This window comes from Bos indicus, chromosome 25 (genome assembly GCF_029378745.1).
Source record: "Bos indicus isolate NIAB-ARS_2022 breed Sahiwal x Tharparkar chromosome 25, NIAB-ARS_B.indTharparkar_mat_pri_1.0, whole genome shotgun sequence".
Classification (NCBI taxonomy): Eukaryota; Metazoa; Chordata; class Mammalia; order Artiodactyla; family Bovidae; genus Bos; species Bos indicus.
Window position 1 is genome coordinate 11,168,734 of NC_091784.1, and position 15,851 is coordinate 11,184,584.

General features: G+C 49.6%; 1 protein-coding gene across 1 annotated transcript in view; it reads right to left on the reverse strand.

Moving 5' to 3' along the window:
* Nucleotides 1-15,851, reverse strand: part of LOC109578109 (uncharacterized) — a 166,190-nt gene that overhangs the window by 79,020 nt on the left and 71,319 nt on the right. The window contains exons 29-36 of the mRNA XM_070779250.1: nt 11,397-11,608; nt 9,345-9,533; nt 8,781-8,920; nt 7,517-7,679; nt 7,325-7,411; nt 2,925-3,062; nt 2,710-2,829; nt 1,229-1,321 (exon numbers count right to left, since the gene is read on the reverse strand). Of these exons, the coding sequence (XP_070635351.1) occupies nt 1,229-1,321; nt 2,710-2,829; nt 2,925-3,062; nt 7,325-7,411; nt 7,517-7,679; nt 8,781-8,920; nt 9,345-9,533; nt 11,397-11,608 (1,142 nt within the window). The remainder of the gene's footprint in view (nt 1-1,228; nt 1,322-2,709; nt 2,830-2,924; nt 3,063-7,324; nt 7,412-7,516; nt 7,680-8,780; nt 8,921-9,344; nt 9,534-11,396; nt 11,609-15,851) is intronic.

Below are 15,851 nucleotides of genomic sequence, written 5' to 3' on the forward strand. Positions count from 1 at the left end.
TACAACATTGTAAATCAACTATACTCTTAATTTTTAAAAAAGTAATAATAAAGCTTGAATCCATTAGGTGACCCAGCACCCAAGGTTCCAGCAGGACTCCTCCTCCCTCACCATGAGTGCTGGGGCCACACTGGGCTCCACGTCCAGCCTGCCTGGGTGCCCATCCAAGACCCTCCACTTATGTGCTCCATGACCTTCCACAGGGCTCATTGCCTCTCTGTGCCTCAGAGTCTCATCTGCAAAATGCCAATCAGCAGCACCACGAGGCATCCATGAGATGATCCACATCAAGGGCTGAGACCAGAGCCTGGCACACGGCAAACATTCAAGGGCCATCAGCTCCCGTTATAACTGACTTCGGCGATGGCACATCTTCCAGTCTGACAGGTGCCATGATTTTATACACCTCAAAAGTGAAAAGGCTGCTGATGAGACAATGAACCAGTGTGGGTCTGAAGACACATCCTGATTTCAGAGATACCAACACATGCGAAAACACGCCTCTGAGACCGTTCAGCTTCCATTCTTCAGAGCCCTTCTGGGGTTCTGAGCCCTCCCCTCAAGTTGTCAAAACCCACAGGCACAGGACTGAGGCCACAGCAGGCATTTAAAAATTGCTATTGAATTCTGGTCCTCATCGCAGTGGGGGTTACCCACCTACACCTCCATGTCCCCAGCCCACAGCCTAATTCCTGTGTACATGGCATACTCTCAAAGTAACCAAGGTGGGGGGCTTTCTATGGAGCTGACCCTGGGGGAGCAAAGCACAGCCCTCCCACCTGCACACCTCTCCCTGCCTCTTCCTTTCCCTGGAGAATGAAACCCTATGTGTTTCTACCCCACACTGGGCAAAATGCTCTGGGATCTAAAAAGCCATTCTGAAGGCTCATACAGTTTCTTCCAGACCCAATCACAGGGCAGGGTTTTGAGGACAATTCTGCCTCTCTCCATTTTCAAGGGTGAAATGTGATCCTTTCACCCTCCAGGGAGCTGAAAACCCTTCTTGCCTGGACAATCACTTCCAAATGACGGATTTGGAAATCTCCTTCCCATCTGTTCTTGATTCTGGAGGGGCTGTCTGGCTAAGCTTAGCATCGTGGTGTGGCCTTCCCCCTGCTCCCTCCCCTCCATCCTCCCTTCCTTCCGCCCCATCTCCCAGCAAGCTGGCTGCTCAAAGACAATACTTGGCAGGTAACTGAGGTCATCCCGAAGGGACTACCATCTGTACCTGCAAGTCTGGAGGAAACATGGGTCCACGGGGACGTCTGAGCTGGAAGGAAACCACCGAATGGGAGTCAGATCCGTTCAGCTGGACCAAGACCTGTTGGGAGGGGGACGTAGAAAAGGGTGAGGGGGTCAGAGGGAGCAAAGAGTGAGATGCAGAACCCAAGAAGGCGGCTGGCTGGGCACTGAGGAGGGACAGGTCATCCCAGAGGTGTCCCAAACCCAGGCCCCACAGCAGACGCCTGAAGCCACCATCCTTTCAGGACAGTTCTCAGCCTAAATCTTATGGAGACTGCCTTACCTGGAAGCTTGAGAAGTGAGGCCCCAGACACGGGGCTGAGAGGACAGCTCTCGGACTGCAGACCACATCCTCCCCCTGCCACGGTGTCTGCTCATGCCTCCTGTGTTCACGGATGCCATTTTTTTGACCCTGACTATGAACCAGGAGAAGGCAGTGGCACCCCACTCCAGTACTCTTGCCTGGAAAATCCCATGGGTGGAGGAGCCTGGTAGGCTGCAGTCCATGGGGTCGCTAAGAGTCGGACATGACTGAGCGACTTCACTTTCACTTTTCACTTTCATGCATTGGAGAAGGACATGGCAACCCACGCCAGTGTTCTTGCCTGGAGAATCCCAGGGACGGGGGAGCCATGTGGGCTGCCGTCTATGGGGTCGCACGGGGTCGGACACGACTGAAGCTACTTGGCAGCAGCATGAACCAGGCACTGGGAAGCTGGTTTTACAATCATCATATTATTCAATCATCACCCTATTCAATCATCACCCCTGCTCTCACAGGCTGGTATTACTATCCTTCTTCACAGGAGGAAAAACTGATGCTCAGAGAGGTTGAATAATTTACCCAAGCAAGTCAACAGTGGAGCTAGGATTTGAACCTGAAAGCTCCTTGGAGATGGGAACAGAAACATTCATCCGTGCAGTCCCAGTACATCGCACAGAGCCTCTCATGCAGCAGAGACACTATCCATATATGGTGAATTAATGAATATACCCACAGTGGCTGCTATATATTCACCAAAATGCACTTCCTTTCTCTCTAGGACATACAGCTAAAACTACATTTCTCAGCCTCCCTTGCAGCTGGGGGGGGTGTCAAGTGATGAGTTCCCACCAGTGGAATTACTTATGCGCCTGACCAACGAAAACCTCCTGCAAAATTCTCACCCTCTTTCTCCTCATCTAGCCAGCTGGGGCAGAGCCACAGGGTGGTGGGAGCCTGGGTCCCTGAGTGAGTGTGTGGAGTAGACCCACAATGAAGTGTGACATGACTGCAGAATAAACTTTCACAGTAAAGCAAACTTTTGTCACAGTGGTGCACCCTGATTCATCATATGCACACTGCCCAAATAAAGCCTGTGCTCTCAGCTTGCCAGGGCCACCCTGCCACCTCCCATACAGGACACCCGCATGCTAACATTAAATCCCCTCCTCTCCCAGCTAGGAGGCAGAACTCAGTCTTCTGACCTGGGACGTGACGTTGCGGTTGATGGTAGCTCGTGCATCCACACCACAGTCAAATGCTCCCTCGTGACTCTGTCTGAAGACAACGTCCCCGTCCACATTCAGGGCTTGGGGGAACCTCAGCTAGGAAAGAACAGACAGGACCTTTCACTCTCGACAACAGTCGAGCTCTGCTTGGAGGTCACCAACCAGCATTTGCCCAGCCCAGGGATGGGTACCTGGAAGGAGTGAGCCACGCCCAGGGCCAGGTTATGCCAGACTTCACCATGCCGCGATCTGTCATGATGCAGAGCCTTCAGATGCAGCAAGACTTTCTGGTTGACTTTCAGAGTGGCCTCAACACCTCTGTTCTTAGCCTGTACGAGAACCGACGGCCCTGAGAGAGGGGACTCCGCATCTCTGAATGCCTGCAAAGGCCACCCTCGGAACCCAGCAATCAAAGTGGTCCCAAGATTGATGGGTGAAAGCAGTCTGCACTGCGCCAGTCACAGGAAAGAAAGCGGGGCAGGTGCACAGGGGGGTCTCTGATGTGTATGGTAAACTCCAGCGCCCACAGGTGGGGCGAGCAGGGTAGGCTTGAGGGCCTGTGTCTCATTCACAAGGGTGATTGTTCTAGGCACTGCTGCAGTTGTAACACTCAGCATGGCGCAGGTGCATAGTAGGTGCTCAACAAATATCTAGATGAATGCAGAATCGCTAGTTGTAGTTATAGCCTGAAACCCCAAAGGCAATGCCATGCTAAGTAGAAGAATGTTTAATTTCTGGCAGGCAGAAAAATACCCACCTTCCCCAAAATGTCCATGTCCTGAACCCTGAACTCTGGGAATCTGTTACCTTACAGGGCAAAAGAGATTTTACAATTAAGGATCTTGAGATGGGCAGATTATCCTGGATTATCCAATGAGCTGATCACAAGGCTTTTTTGGTTTGTGTTGGGTTTTTTTTTTTTTTTTTTTTTGGTCAAATAGCACGTGAGATCTTAGTTCCCTGACCAGGTATTGAACCTGCACCGTCTGCAGTGAAAACATGGAGTCTTAACCATTGGACTTCCCGGGAAGCCTCAAGGATTCATATAAGAGGGAGACAAGAGAGTCACAGTCAGAGAGAGGAAGATGCTACTCTGCTACCTTTGAAAACAGAGAAAGGGACCATAAATCAAGACACAGGGGTGGTTTTTAGAAGTTAGAAAAGGCAAAAAAAAAAAAAAAAAAAAAGGATTCTCCCCTGGAACTTCTAGAAAGAATGCAATCCTGGAAACATGTTGATTTCAGCCAAGTGAAACCCATTTTTTATTTCAGATCTCAAGAAATGTAAGATAAATTTGCTGTGTTAAGCCGCTAAGTTTGTGGCAATTTATTATAGCAGCAACAGGAAATACATACACAGAGTTAATCACTTATTCACTCAACAACCATTTCGCTTCTGCCACACGCTAAGTACAAGCAGCAGGCTGCCATCTTTTCCCACCTGTGCTGCCTGAGAAGTTAAACAATGTCTTGCCACTAGAATTTTATCATTGGTGAACATCTCTCAAAGAATACACTGCTTTATTTCAGAGCCAGGATGGAGGAGGAAGAAACAAAGGTCCCAGAGAAGTGAAAAATGTGTGTCATTAAACAAAGATATGGTTTTAAAACCCTGGAGAAGGAAATGGCACCCTACTCCAGTATTCTTGCCTGGAAAATCCCATGGACAGAGGAGCCTGGCAGGCTACAGTCCGTGGGGTCACAAAGAGTTGGACATGACTGAGTACACAGGGTTTTAGAAAAAAACAGTCAAATTAAATTAAATTAAAGGATCCCCACCTACTTGGTTCTAGCCTGTTGGTGTCAGGTGGGGTTTCAGGCCCAGTGGGTCAGATCTTCCAATTTTTTATAATTAGAAGCAGAGATCTGGGTTTTATTCCAAATCTTCTGATTTAAATGTTGACACTTTCTTTTCTTTAATTTAAATGCTAAGCAGGCCAAACAAAACACATCTGCAGACTGGATTTGGCCCATTCGCCATTTTGCAATCTCCGGTTTAGAAAACAGGACACACCACCGGGAAACATTTGTGCAGGTGTTCTGGGCCGTCATCTTGCCCATGGCTTCCCCTCAGGACCTCCAACTCCCAAACCTGGGGGCTGCTCACGGCCCAGTTTGACAGGCAGGGGAGTAAGGCCCCAGAAACACAGGTCTCTCTCCATGTACAGCAGCTGGCCTAGCTCCAGCCCCAGACCTGTGGATATCCCCAAGGGAGAAACCACCACTGTCTTCCTTCTCCAGGGCCTGGCACAGAGCAGGTGCTCAATACATGCTTGCTGTAGAATGGGATCATCTCTTGGAGCATCTTTTCCTAGAGGGGTCAGGAAGGAGACTTGGATGAGGGCCTATAGTCATGTTGTAAGTACTCGAGATTGTACCCAAGTACAATCTTGGAAGGACTGATGCTGCAGCTGAAACTCCAATACTTTGGCCACCTGATGCACAAAGCTGACTCACTAAAAAAGATGCTGATGCTGGGAAATACTGAAGGCAAAAGGAGAAGGGGGTGATAGAGGATGAAATGGTTGGATGGCATCACTGACTCAATGGACATGAGTTTGAGTAAACTCCAGGAGACAGTGAAGGACAGAGGAGCCTGGCATGCTGCCGTCCATGGGGTCACAAAGAGTCAGCCATGACTTAGAACTGTACAACAAGTACTCAAGAAAGATCACTGTACTCCATTTCGATCCTCATAACACTGCGTAAGAGATGAGGGTTGCTGTCTCCACTGCACAGAAGAGGAAACTGAGATCCAGAGACACAAGATGACTTGCTAAGGGCACAGAGGCAAAAACGAGTTTCACTCCTAGAAGACAAATGCCAAGACCCTCTAAGTCAGGGGTTAAAAACTACAGACTGGGGGAAAAAAAAACAACAAAACTGGCCAGCCTGATTTTGCAAATCTAGTTGTTTCGGCTGCTATAACAGAAATGCCACAGACTGCATGACTCAAACACCAGAAATTTTACATCTCACCGTTCTGGAGACCGGAAGTCCAAAACCAAGGTGCCAGCATGGACGGGTTCTGGTGAGAAACCTCTTGCTGGTTTGCAGATGGCTATTTTCTCATTGTGTCTTCAGATGGTGGAGAGAAAGCTCAGCTCTGATCCTCTTTTTGGAAGGACACTAATCTTATCATTAAGATTAATCACTTCATGGCAAATAGATGGGAAAAAACGGAAACAGTGACAGACTTTATTTTCTTGGGCTCCAAAATCACTGCACACAGCGACTACAGCCATAAAATTAAAAGATACTAGCTCCTTAGAAGAAAGCTGTATGACAAACCTAGACAGTGTATTAAAAAGCAGAGACACCACTTTGCCAACAAATGTCCGTAGAGTTAAAGGTATGGTTTTTCAAGTAGTCATGTATGGATGTGATAGTCGGACCATAAAGAAGGCTGAGTACAGAAGAATTGATGCTTTTGAACTGTGGTGCTGGAGAAGACTCTTGAGGGTCTCTTGGACTGCAAGTAGATAAACCAGTCCATCTTAGAAATCAAACCTGAATATTCATTGGAAGGACTGATGCTGAAGCTCCAATACTTTGGCCACCTGATGCAAAGAGCTGACTCATTGGAAAAACCCTGATGCTGGGAAAGATTGAGAGCAGGAGGAGAAGGGGGCAACAGAGGATGAGACAGCTGGATGGCATCACCAACTCAATGGACATGAGATTGAGCAAACTCTGGGAGATAATGAAGGAAGGGAAACTTGGCGGGCTGCAGTCCATGGGATGGTAAAGAGTCGGACATGACTGAGCGCTGAGCAACTGAACAACAATCTTATCATAAGGGCTCCACCCTCATGACCTTGATTACCCAAAGCCCGCACTTCCAAATGCCATCACATTAGAGCTTCAACATATGAATCTGGGGAAGTAGGTGGTTACACAAACATTCAGCCCACAGCAAACGTTTTATCAGAACACAGTTGTGCCCATTCATTTGTGTGTTTCCTACAATGTTTGTGAGCTACAAAGGCAGAGATGAGTAGTTGCAACACTGGCTGTATGACCTGCAAAGGCTACAATAGTTACCATCTGGTCCTTCAGAGAAAAACTTGATCAACCCCTGCTCTAAATGAGGTATGTAATGCATTTTTCTTTCTTTTTTTAAAATTGTGGTCGCACCACGCAGCATGTGGAACTTCCCCAACCAGGAATTGAACCTGTGCCCGTTGCACTGGAAGCACAGTCTTAACCACTGGACCGCCAGGGGAGTCCTAGAATGGACTTTCAACAGCACCCGCCAACAGCTGTTCATTTAAGCACTGACTGTGCGCCAGGCCTTGTGGCTCTCAGGATAAAAAGGCAGACGCGTCCCAATCACGGTCTCGGACTAGCACAGGGTCTGGGCTGGGGTCTTTCTCCCAAGAGAAGAGGTGAGGGTTTTTAAGTAAGGGGGCAACAATGACTACGCTGGCGTGTTGAAAAACTCCCTCAGGCTCTCAAGTAGATTGAATTAGGCAGACAGCGGAACAGAAAACTCAGGCCGGAATTCTCCGTTTGTTTCGTCCAGTTGAGAGAAGATGGCAACCTGAACCGGGGACCACCGGGGTGAAAAGAGCTCTGGGACCCTCACTTACCACGTGCCGATTCCACAAAACCATGCACCCGTCCAAGCTCCTGGGGATGGCCCTGCCGTCATACGGGTGGGTCAGGCCCGCGCAGACCTGGGAGGGACAACCACACACATGCACACGTGTGTGCACACACACACACACAGATGGGTCAGAGGCAGATGGAACCCTCCCAGTTGAACCCTGGAGTCCACTCACATAGGGGTGCCCGGCCTGGTAGCCCAGGACCACGGTCTGCAGGGTCTCCTCCTGGGCACCGAGGACCACCCTGGTCTCCAAGGAGTAACGCTGGTGCCGCCTGTCGGCCGTGAAGGTCTCCTGCAGGAGCATGCGCTGCGGGAGGGGCACAGTCCAGGGGTGCCTGTCGTGGAGAGTGGGGAACAGGCCGAAAGCATTAAAGCGGCTGGCAGGGTCAGAGGACATCCATGCCCCAGGGGCCTGTCACTGTCTTGCAGAGTTGAGACTTTGTTACAGGGCACTAGCCTGGTGGTCCAGTGGTTAAGAATCCACCTTCCAAAGCATGAGATGTGGGTTTGATCCCTGGTCAGGAAACTAAGATCCCACACGCTGCGTAGCAACTAAGCCCTCACATTCCAACTGCTGAGCCCGCGTGCCACAACTAGAGAGAAGCCCAAGCAATGCGACTAGAGAAGCCTGCGCACTGCAACAAAGATCCTGTGTGCCTCAGCTAAGACCTGATGCAGCCAAATAAATGTTTTTTAAAAAAAGACTTTGTCTATGTGCATGCGTTCGAAGTCCCTTCAGTCGTGTCTGACTCTTTGCAACCCTATGGACTGTGGCCTGCCAGGCACCTCTGTCCATGGGATTCTCCGGGCAAGAATACTGGAGCGGATTGCCATTTCCCTTCTCCAGGGGATCTTCCGGACCCAGGGATGAAACCCGGGTCTCCTGCATCTCCTGTACTGCAGGCAGATTCTTTACCATCTGAGCCACTAGGGAAAACCTGGCACACAGTAGGTGCTCAATAAATATAAATGAGATTAAAAAATGGATGAGACCTTGGCAAATGCAGTGGCTGTTAGTTTTGGGTTACTGCTGCTGTTCTGATAGTAGATGGCTAAGGACCCCCAGCTGGTCAGCACACAGCCTAGACTTCAGGCTGGGTCTTCTGACTCCAACCCTGTGCTGTTCACCCCCCAACAAAGAACAGGCTTTTCAACCAGCTGTGCCTCCAGGAACTGAAATGGTTCCCCCAGAGCAGCTTTCAGCCTGGGGTGATGAGACTGTTTTCTGTGCCCACCTCAGCACACTAATGAAAGGGGGTGAGGGACGTGGGGGCTTTCAGGGAGAGGGCTCGTCTCCGAGCTCTGGGTTCTGTCTGGGCCCCTCCAGGCCACATGGCATACCCCACTCCCTGGTGACCCTCCACACTGGAGAACAGGAGACCCAGGCAAGCACCACACCTCGGGGGAAGCAGACTGGGGGAAGGAGCCACACATACCGAAGGGAGAAGGTTCCCTGCTTCCGGTACAAGCTCCTGTCTTGAACCAGCTCCTCCAGTATGCCCTCCAGCTGCAGGCCCTCAGGATGGCCCCTGGCACCCATCCCCAGAGCCGTCAGCAATACATGACTCTTCCATGGCTGCAATGAGGACCAGGCTGATGCGGAGGGATGTCCAGAGGGTCCAAGCTGCAAAACATCCTGCCCTGGGGGTCTCCAGGGGCAGCCCCCACTGCCCACTCATCACCCCAGGAATGACCACCGAGAAGGGCTGATCAAATGGGCTGCAGCCTCCACACCATCAGATCTCAAGGTTACACAGGCACGCCGCTATGACAAGACCTCACCAGGGACCCAAGAGGAATGAAGCACTTGGATGTCCAGTACCAGGTGGCCGACCTTTGCTCTGCAGTCAGTGCTAGTATGGCTGGGGTCCATTTTATAGATAAAGAAACTGAGGCTCAGGGAGGCTTATAGGCCAAACTAGTAGCCTTCCCCATCCCAGATACGGGATTCAGGGTCTCTCGATGGCAAAGTCTCCAGCACAGGCCACCTGGACCCTTACCTGCTCCGTGTGCCTGTAGGCTGCCGTTAGGTTCAGCTCCCGCTGGGGGCCCTTCAACCAGCAGCGCAGGATCTTACGGTCTTGGCTGTTCTCAGCATGAATCTCGCTCTGCACCGCTTCGCTCCAGGCTGATTCTATTTCACTCCGGCTGCTAAAGAGGCTCTGTGCCAAGGCTGTCACCGTGGAAACCTGCAATGAGGATGAAGAGGCTGACCAAAGCCTTTGCACACCCTATTTCCTCCTCTTGGGAGTGCCTTTCTCTCAGTCCCACTTGGTGAATTCCTATTCATCCTTCAAAACCCCTCCAATGCCATTCCTGAAGGGCACACAAGGGAACAGAGGGGTAGCCTTCTCTCCCTGCATCACTGTCATGGTTTTCAGAGCCATGGGAGGAGCTAGGTGTTCTTTGGGCTTGTACTGGGGCTGGGGAAAGTAGAACTCTTTAGCCTTGTGCTGAGCTTTGTACCCAGCCCACTGCCCTTTGCACAAGCCCCTCTAGGAACACCAACCCCCTCTAGGAACAACAAGCCTCTGCCTTGTGCCCTGCTGGCCTCTGTCCCTTGTTCATACAGCTCCCTCAGGGGACTCATAAGGAGAGGTAATGGGGCCAAGACGGAGTTTGGGAATTACCAAACCTCCTGCCAAATACTATAACTACCCAAGACCTTACCCCATGCATCACTGACCTCAGGTCACCCCCAGAACCTACGGGCCCCATTTCAGCAAATGGCACCTGCTTCTACACAACTTTGTTGCTGTTCAGTAGCTCAGTTGTGTCCGACTCTTTGTGACCCCACAGACTGCAGCACGCCAGGCTTCTCTGTCCTACACTATCTCCTGGAGCTAGCTCAAACTCATGTCCATTGAGTCGGTGATGCCATCCAACCGTCCCATCCTCTGGTGCCCCTTCACCTCCTGCCTTCAATCCTTCCCAGCGTCAGGGTGTTTTCCAATGAGTCAGCTCTTCGAATCAGGTGGCCAAAGGATTGGAGCTTCAGCTTCAGTCCTTCCAATGAATATGTAGGGTTGATTTCCTTTAGGATGGACTGCTTTGATCTCCTTGATGTCCAAAAGACTCTCAAAGAGTCTTCTCCAGCACCGCAGTTTGAAAGCATCAACTCGGCACTCAGCCTTCTTTATGGTTCAACTCTTACATCCGTACATGACTACTCGAAAAACCATAGCTGTACAACTGCTTGAGCCAAAAACCTGGGGTCATTTGTCTCTTCCTCACTTCCCCAAACCAATCCATAAGCAAGTCAGTCATCTACACCTTCAAGTAAGTTCTGCAATCTGAACACCTGCCTCTGCTGTCTTCTCCCAGGCCAGGCCACCATCACGCCCCTGGGCTGTGTCACCTGCAGGAGCGGGCCTGCCGACCCCTCCTTACATCCTGTCCTGGCCTTATCTGTCACACAGCTGCCCTCTTGAGGTCCCTAACCTTGCTGGGAGTCACTTGCTCCTTCTGAGTCCACCCTGGTGCCACCTGGCCCCTGCCTCGAGGGTAGCATGCTGTCCCCAGACATGTCCACCAAGCTGCCTCCTCCTGAGCCCAAGTGAGGCCTGGACCACCCCTCCCCTATGTCCAACACAGAGAGAGGCTTGATGTACCAGGTTCCCACATGTGACACCATGGAAATCCTTCTCTGGTTGCTTTCCTTCCAAACTCTGCTATGCTGCTTCACTCGGCAGGCAGTATAAAACTGACCTCCATCCTCAAAGTTTTCATTCTGCGTTTTGGCAAAAGCCTCCTATCTACTTGTTTCCAAGGTACCAGCTCAACCTACTTTCATATTTTACTGTATCAGCTGCTAAGCAAGAACATGAGACATTGAGGTTTATTTTGCGGTCCACTCTCCCAAATTCCATTGGCAACTAACTCTGAAGAGTGTCAATACTGAGTGAACCAGACCTCACGCATCTGGGACCCAGTATGGAAAACCCCCGAACCTCAGTTTTAACCCTTTGCTCACAAGATTTAAACCACAAGACATCAGCCTCCCTGGCCGCTGGTGAAGGGGGTGGGCAGGGGGCGTGGCTGAGCATGCGCACCCGGAGGTAAGTGGTAGCCGGGGTGTAGACGTGGATCTTGCCCTGCCTCCGGAGGCCCTGGCCCCTGCAGGCCACATTCATCACCAAATTCTTGAGGGTCCAGGCCTTGCCCAGCGTCAGCTCCAACACAGTCTGGAACATGGCTCGGTTAGGCCAGTAGAGCCTGTGAGCCATGGAGACCATCAGCCAGGGACTATTCAGGTTCAAGGCTCCTGCGACAGGCAGAGAACAAGAAAGTAGTTATCTCCAGGGCAAGAAGGGGGTTTCTGGCAGGCAGCAAGAGACCCCTGTAGAGTCATCACGGTCACTGCAGAGCACATCTCATGACTGGGAATGACTGGGGATAGAACATAAAGGAACCTTCTGCTGCTGCTGCGTTGCTTCAATCGTGTCCGACTCTGTGCGACCCCACAGATGGCAGCCCACCAGGCTCCTCTGTCCCTGGGATTCTCCAGGCAAGCATAACCTTCTAGAATGACTCTAATGCTCTGAATTTTGACAGGAGCTCAGGTTTCACAGATCGGTGCACCTGTCAAAACTCATCAACTGGTACCCGGGAGATGTTGGCATTTCACCTTAGTAAGTGATACCATACTGAAATGTCGAGGGGTGAGATGGACCGTGGTTTACAACTTAATTTGACCTGTTACCAACAAATAAGACAGATGGCTAAGTGGACAGATAGGTAACAAGAGAGGTGGAGTACAATGTTAATAGTAGAATCCACACTGAGAATATGTAGGTGTTCCCTGCAGCAGTCTTTGCACGTTTCTGTATGTCTGAAATGTTTTCAGGAAGATGTGTTAGAAGAAACGCTAGGAAAGTTGGAGAGGGGGCACTGGAGTGAGGTGATCAAGAGCATGGCCTTTACTCTTGCAAGCTATGTGACCTCTTTGAGCCTGTGCTTCCCTCATCTGTAAAATGCATACAGTAGTACCAATCACTGTGTCTTGGGACAGAGGAAGCATCCACTCGGAAGAGTAAAGATCAGTCATCACCATCACCAAAAAGCTGACATTCTACATAGCACGTTGCCCCTCCACAGGGAAGTAAAACCAGTCACTGGACCCCTCTCATACTTTGTAATAAATCTCCCACTCGCTCAGGGGTAATTCAGTAAATATTGCTCCAGACTCTCGGAACGTGGCAGTGAACAGGAGGCATAGTTGCTGCCTTGATGGAACTTGCGGTCTGGGGGCAGTGGTGGGGGAGAAATCCTGAATAAACATATGAGACCTGTGCTATGCTGTGCTTAGTTGCTCAGTCCTGTCTGATTCTTTGGACTGCAACCCCATGGACTGTAGCTTGCCAGGCTCCTCTTTCCGAGGGGATTCTCCAGGCAATAATACTGGAGTGGGTTGCCATGCCCTCCTCCAGGGGATCTTCCCAACCCAGGGGTCGAACCCAGGTCTCTCGCCTTGCAGGCATATTGTTTACCATCTGAGCCACCAGGGAAGACCTACCTAGGAGGAAAATGCTGAGTGCTAGGAAGGAAAAGAAAGAGGGAGTTAGACCAAGGTCAGGAGGATCAGAGAAGACTCCCATGAACAGGACCCTTGAGCTCAACCCTGAATGAGAGGCAGTGGAGTCTGTCAAAGAGAGGGCGCACTCCCACCTCCTAGTGGAGATAGGAGATTCACTATGTGGGGAAACTGAGGCTGAGAGGCCAGGATTCAGGGGGGCCCAGCACAGCCAGGGTAGAGGGCGAGCTGCCAAGTTGAGAACAGGGAGATATTGAGTAGAGTGTAGTCAGGTGCCCTGACCTGGGGTACCAGTTCCACAGCAGATGGGGAGATTGCTCCACAGAAGAACAGAGTGACTGAAAAACAAGGGTCCACAGATACGGGGCCCAGGGTCCTCAGGGAGAGCCAGGACCCCACCCAACAGGGAAGTCCATCAGTCAACAAGAGCACCCCCACTCATACATACATCCGTTCAGTTGCTCAGTCGTGTCCGACTCTTTGTGACCCCATGAATTGCAGCACACCAGGCCTCCCTGTCCATCACCAACTCCCGGAGTTCACTCAAACTCACGTTGATTTACATACATATATACAAATGAAATACTACTCAGCCATGAAAAAGAATGACATAATTCCATTTGCAGCTACGTGAATGCAACTAGAGATTATCATCCTAAATGAAGCAAGTGAGAAAGATAAATACCATGTAATATTACTTAGACATGGAATCTAAAATATGACACAAATGACCTGATCTATGAAAAAGACTCATAGACATAGAGAATAGACTTATAGTTAACAAGGGGAGGGATGGATTGGGAGTTTGGGATTAACAGATGGAAACTATTATATATGGAATGGATAAACAACAAGATCCTACTGTATAGCACAGGGAATAATATTCAGTATCCTATGATAAGCCATAATGGAAAAGAATAGAAAAAATGTGTGTGTGTGTGTATAAATAAATAAAACAGGATCACTTTGCTGTACAGCAGAAATTAATAGAACATTGTAACTCAACTATACTTCAACAAAGTAATTTTTTTTTTTAAAGAGCACACACACCCTCCCCCTCCCATAGAACCTCCTTCCAAACAAGTTCCAAGTTACTGAATCTTAAACAAAAGCACATACCCTACTCTTACCTGGCATGTGGGGAAAGCTACTAAAAGGAACTTCAGAAACATAAAGAAAAAAGAAACTCAGGGGGAACAGATCAAAGCCCCCCACTTCTGTAACTTACATTCATAGAGAAGAGAAGGTAATGCATTCATGAAGAACTTGCAGGAACACAAAAGTGCTCTTGGGAATACAAGCTAAACAAAACTAAAAAGGTCAGCAGGAGGGCTGGTGGATGAAGCTGGGGAAATCAGCCCTCAGAACAGAACAAAAGGACAAAGCGACGGAACAAAGGAGAGAAAAGAGAAAATCAGAGGTTTAGTTTATGAGGACCAACATCTATCTGACCAACAGGAATTCCAGAACACAGAAAGAAATTACCAAAGAAACTGTATAAGAAAACCACCTAGACCCAAATGGTGGGTCTCCACATTGCAGGGTTATGTGCCAAGTCCTTAGCACAGTGAATGAAGATGGATCCAAACCAAGGCTCATCATCGTAAGATGTGAAGATATGAGGAATAAGGGCTTCCCTCATCGCTCAGTTGGTAAAGAATCTGCCTGCAATGCAGGAGACCCCAGTTCTATTCCTGGGTCAGGAAGATCCACTGGAGAAGGGAAAGGCTACCCGCTCCAGTATTCTGACCTGGAGAATTCCATGGACTGTACAGTCCATGGGGTGGCAAAGAATCAGACATGACTGAGCGACTTTCACTTTCAGGAGTAAAGAGAAGCTCCTAAAAGCTTCCAGACAAAAGGGTCACAGACAAAGGATGATGGATCAGAAATAGCACCAGACCTGTCAACTGATTCACATAGACAGTGGAACGATGTCTTCACAATCTCAAAGGGAAATCATTTCCGACCCAGAGTTCTCTATTCAGCCAAATCAAATGAAGACAGTTTAAACATTCAGGGTTTCAAAATGTTTACATCCTGTTACAGGTTGAATTGTGTCTCTCGAATAGATATGTAGCCCTAACCCCGGGTACCTCAAAATGTGACCTTATTTGGGAATGGGGTCATTGCAGATAAAATTAGTTAAGATGAGATCATACCAGAGTCCCAGGTGGCTCAGTGATGAAAGATCCCCTGAAGGAGGAAATGGCACCCCACTGCAGTATCCTTGCCTGAAAAATCCCATGGACAGAGGAGCCTGGTGGGCTACAGTCCATAGGGTCACAAAGAGCTGGACACACTGAGGGTTCACAGACACTTAACAGAGTAGGGGAGGCCCGAAGTCTGACATGACTGGTATCTTTATATGAAGAGAGAAGTTTGCACACACACACGCACAGAACATGTAACAACAGAGGCAGAGACTGTTGCTGTTGTTTAGTCGCTAAGTCATGTCCAATTCTTTGTGACCCCATGGAGTGTAGCCCACCAGGCTCTCTGTCCATGGGGTTTTTCAGCCAAGAATACTGCAGTGGGTTGCCATTTCCTTCTCCAGGGGATCTTCCCAACCCACAGATCAAACTTGTGTCTCCTGCAGGCAGAGATTAGAGCAATGTAACTCTAATGTAACTCAATGTACCAACCAAGGAACAGTCAAGCATTAATAGCCACCACCAGAAGCTAGGAAGAGGCAGGAAGGATTCTACCCAGGGTCACAGAGAGAACATGGCCCTACTGATGCCTCACCTTCAGAATTCTAGTCTTGGAGACTGTAAGAGAATAAACTGTTTTAAGCCACCCAGCTTGTGGTAATTGGTTAACACAGCCCTAGCTAACAAATACACTTTCCATGTATCCTCTCTCAAGAAGTTACTGGAGGATGTGCTCCATTGGAACAAAAGAGTCAAGCAAGAAAGCACATGAGTGCAAGAAGCAGGGACTGTGGCCCAGAGAAGTGGAACGCACTCCCTGA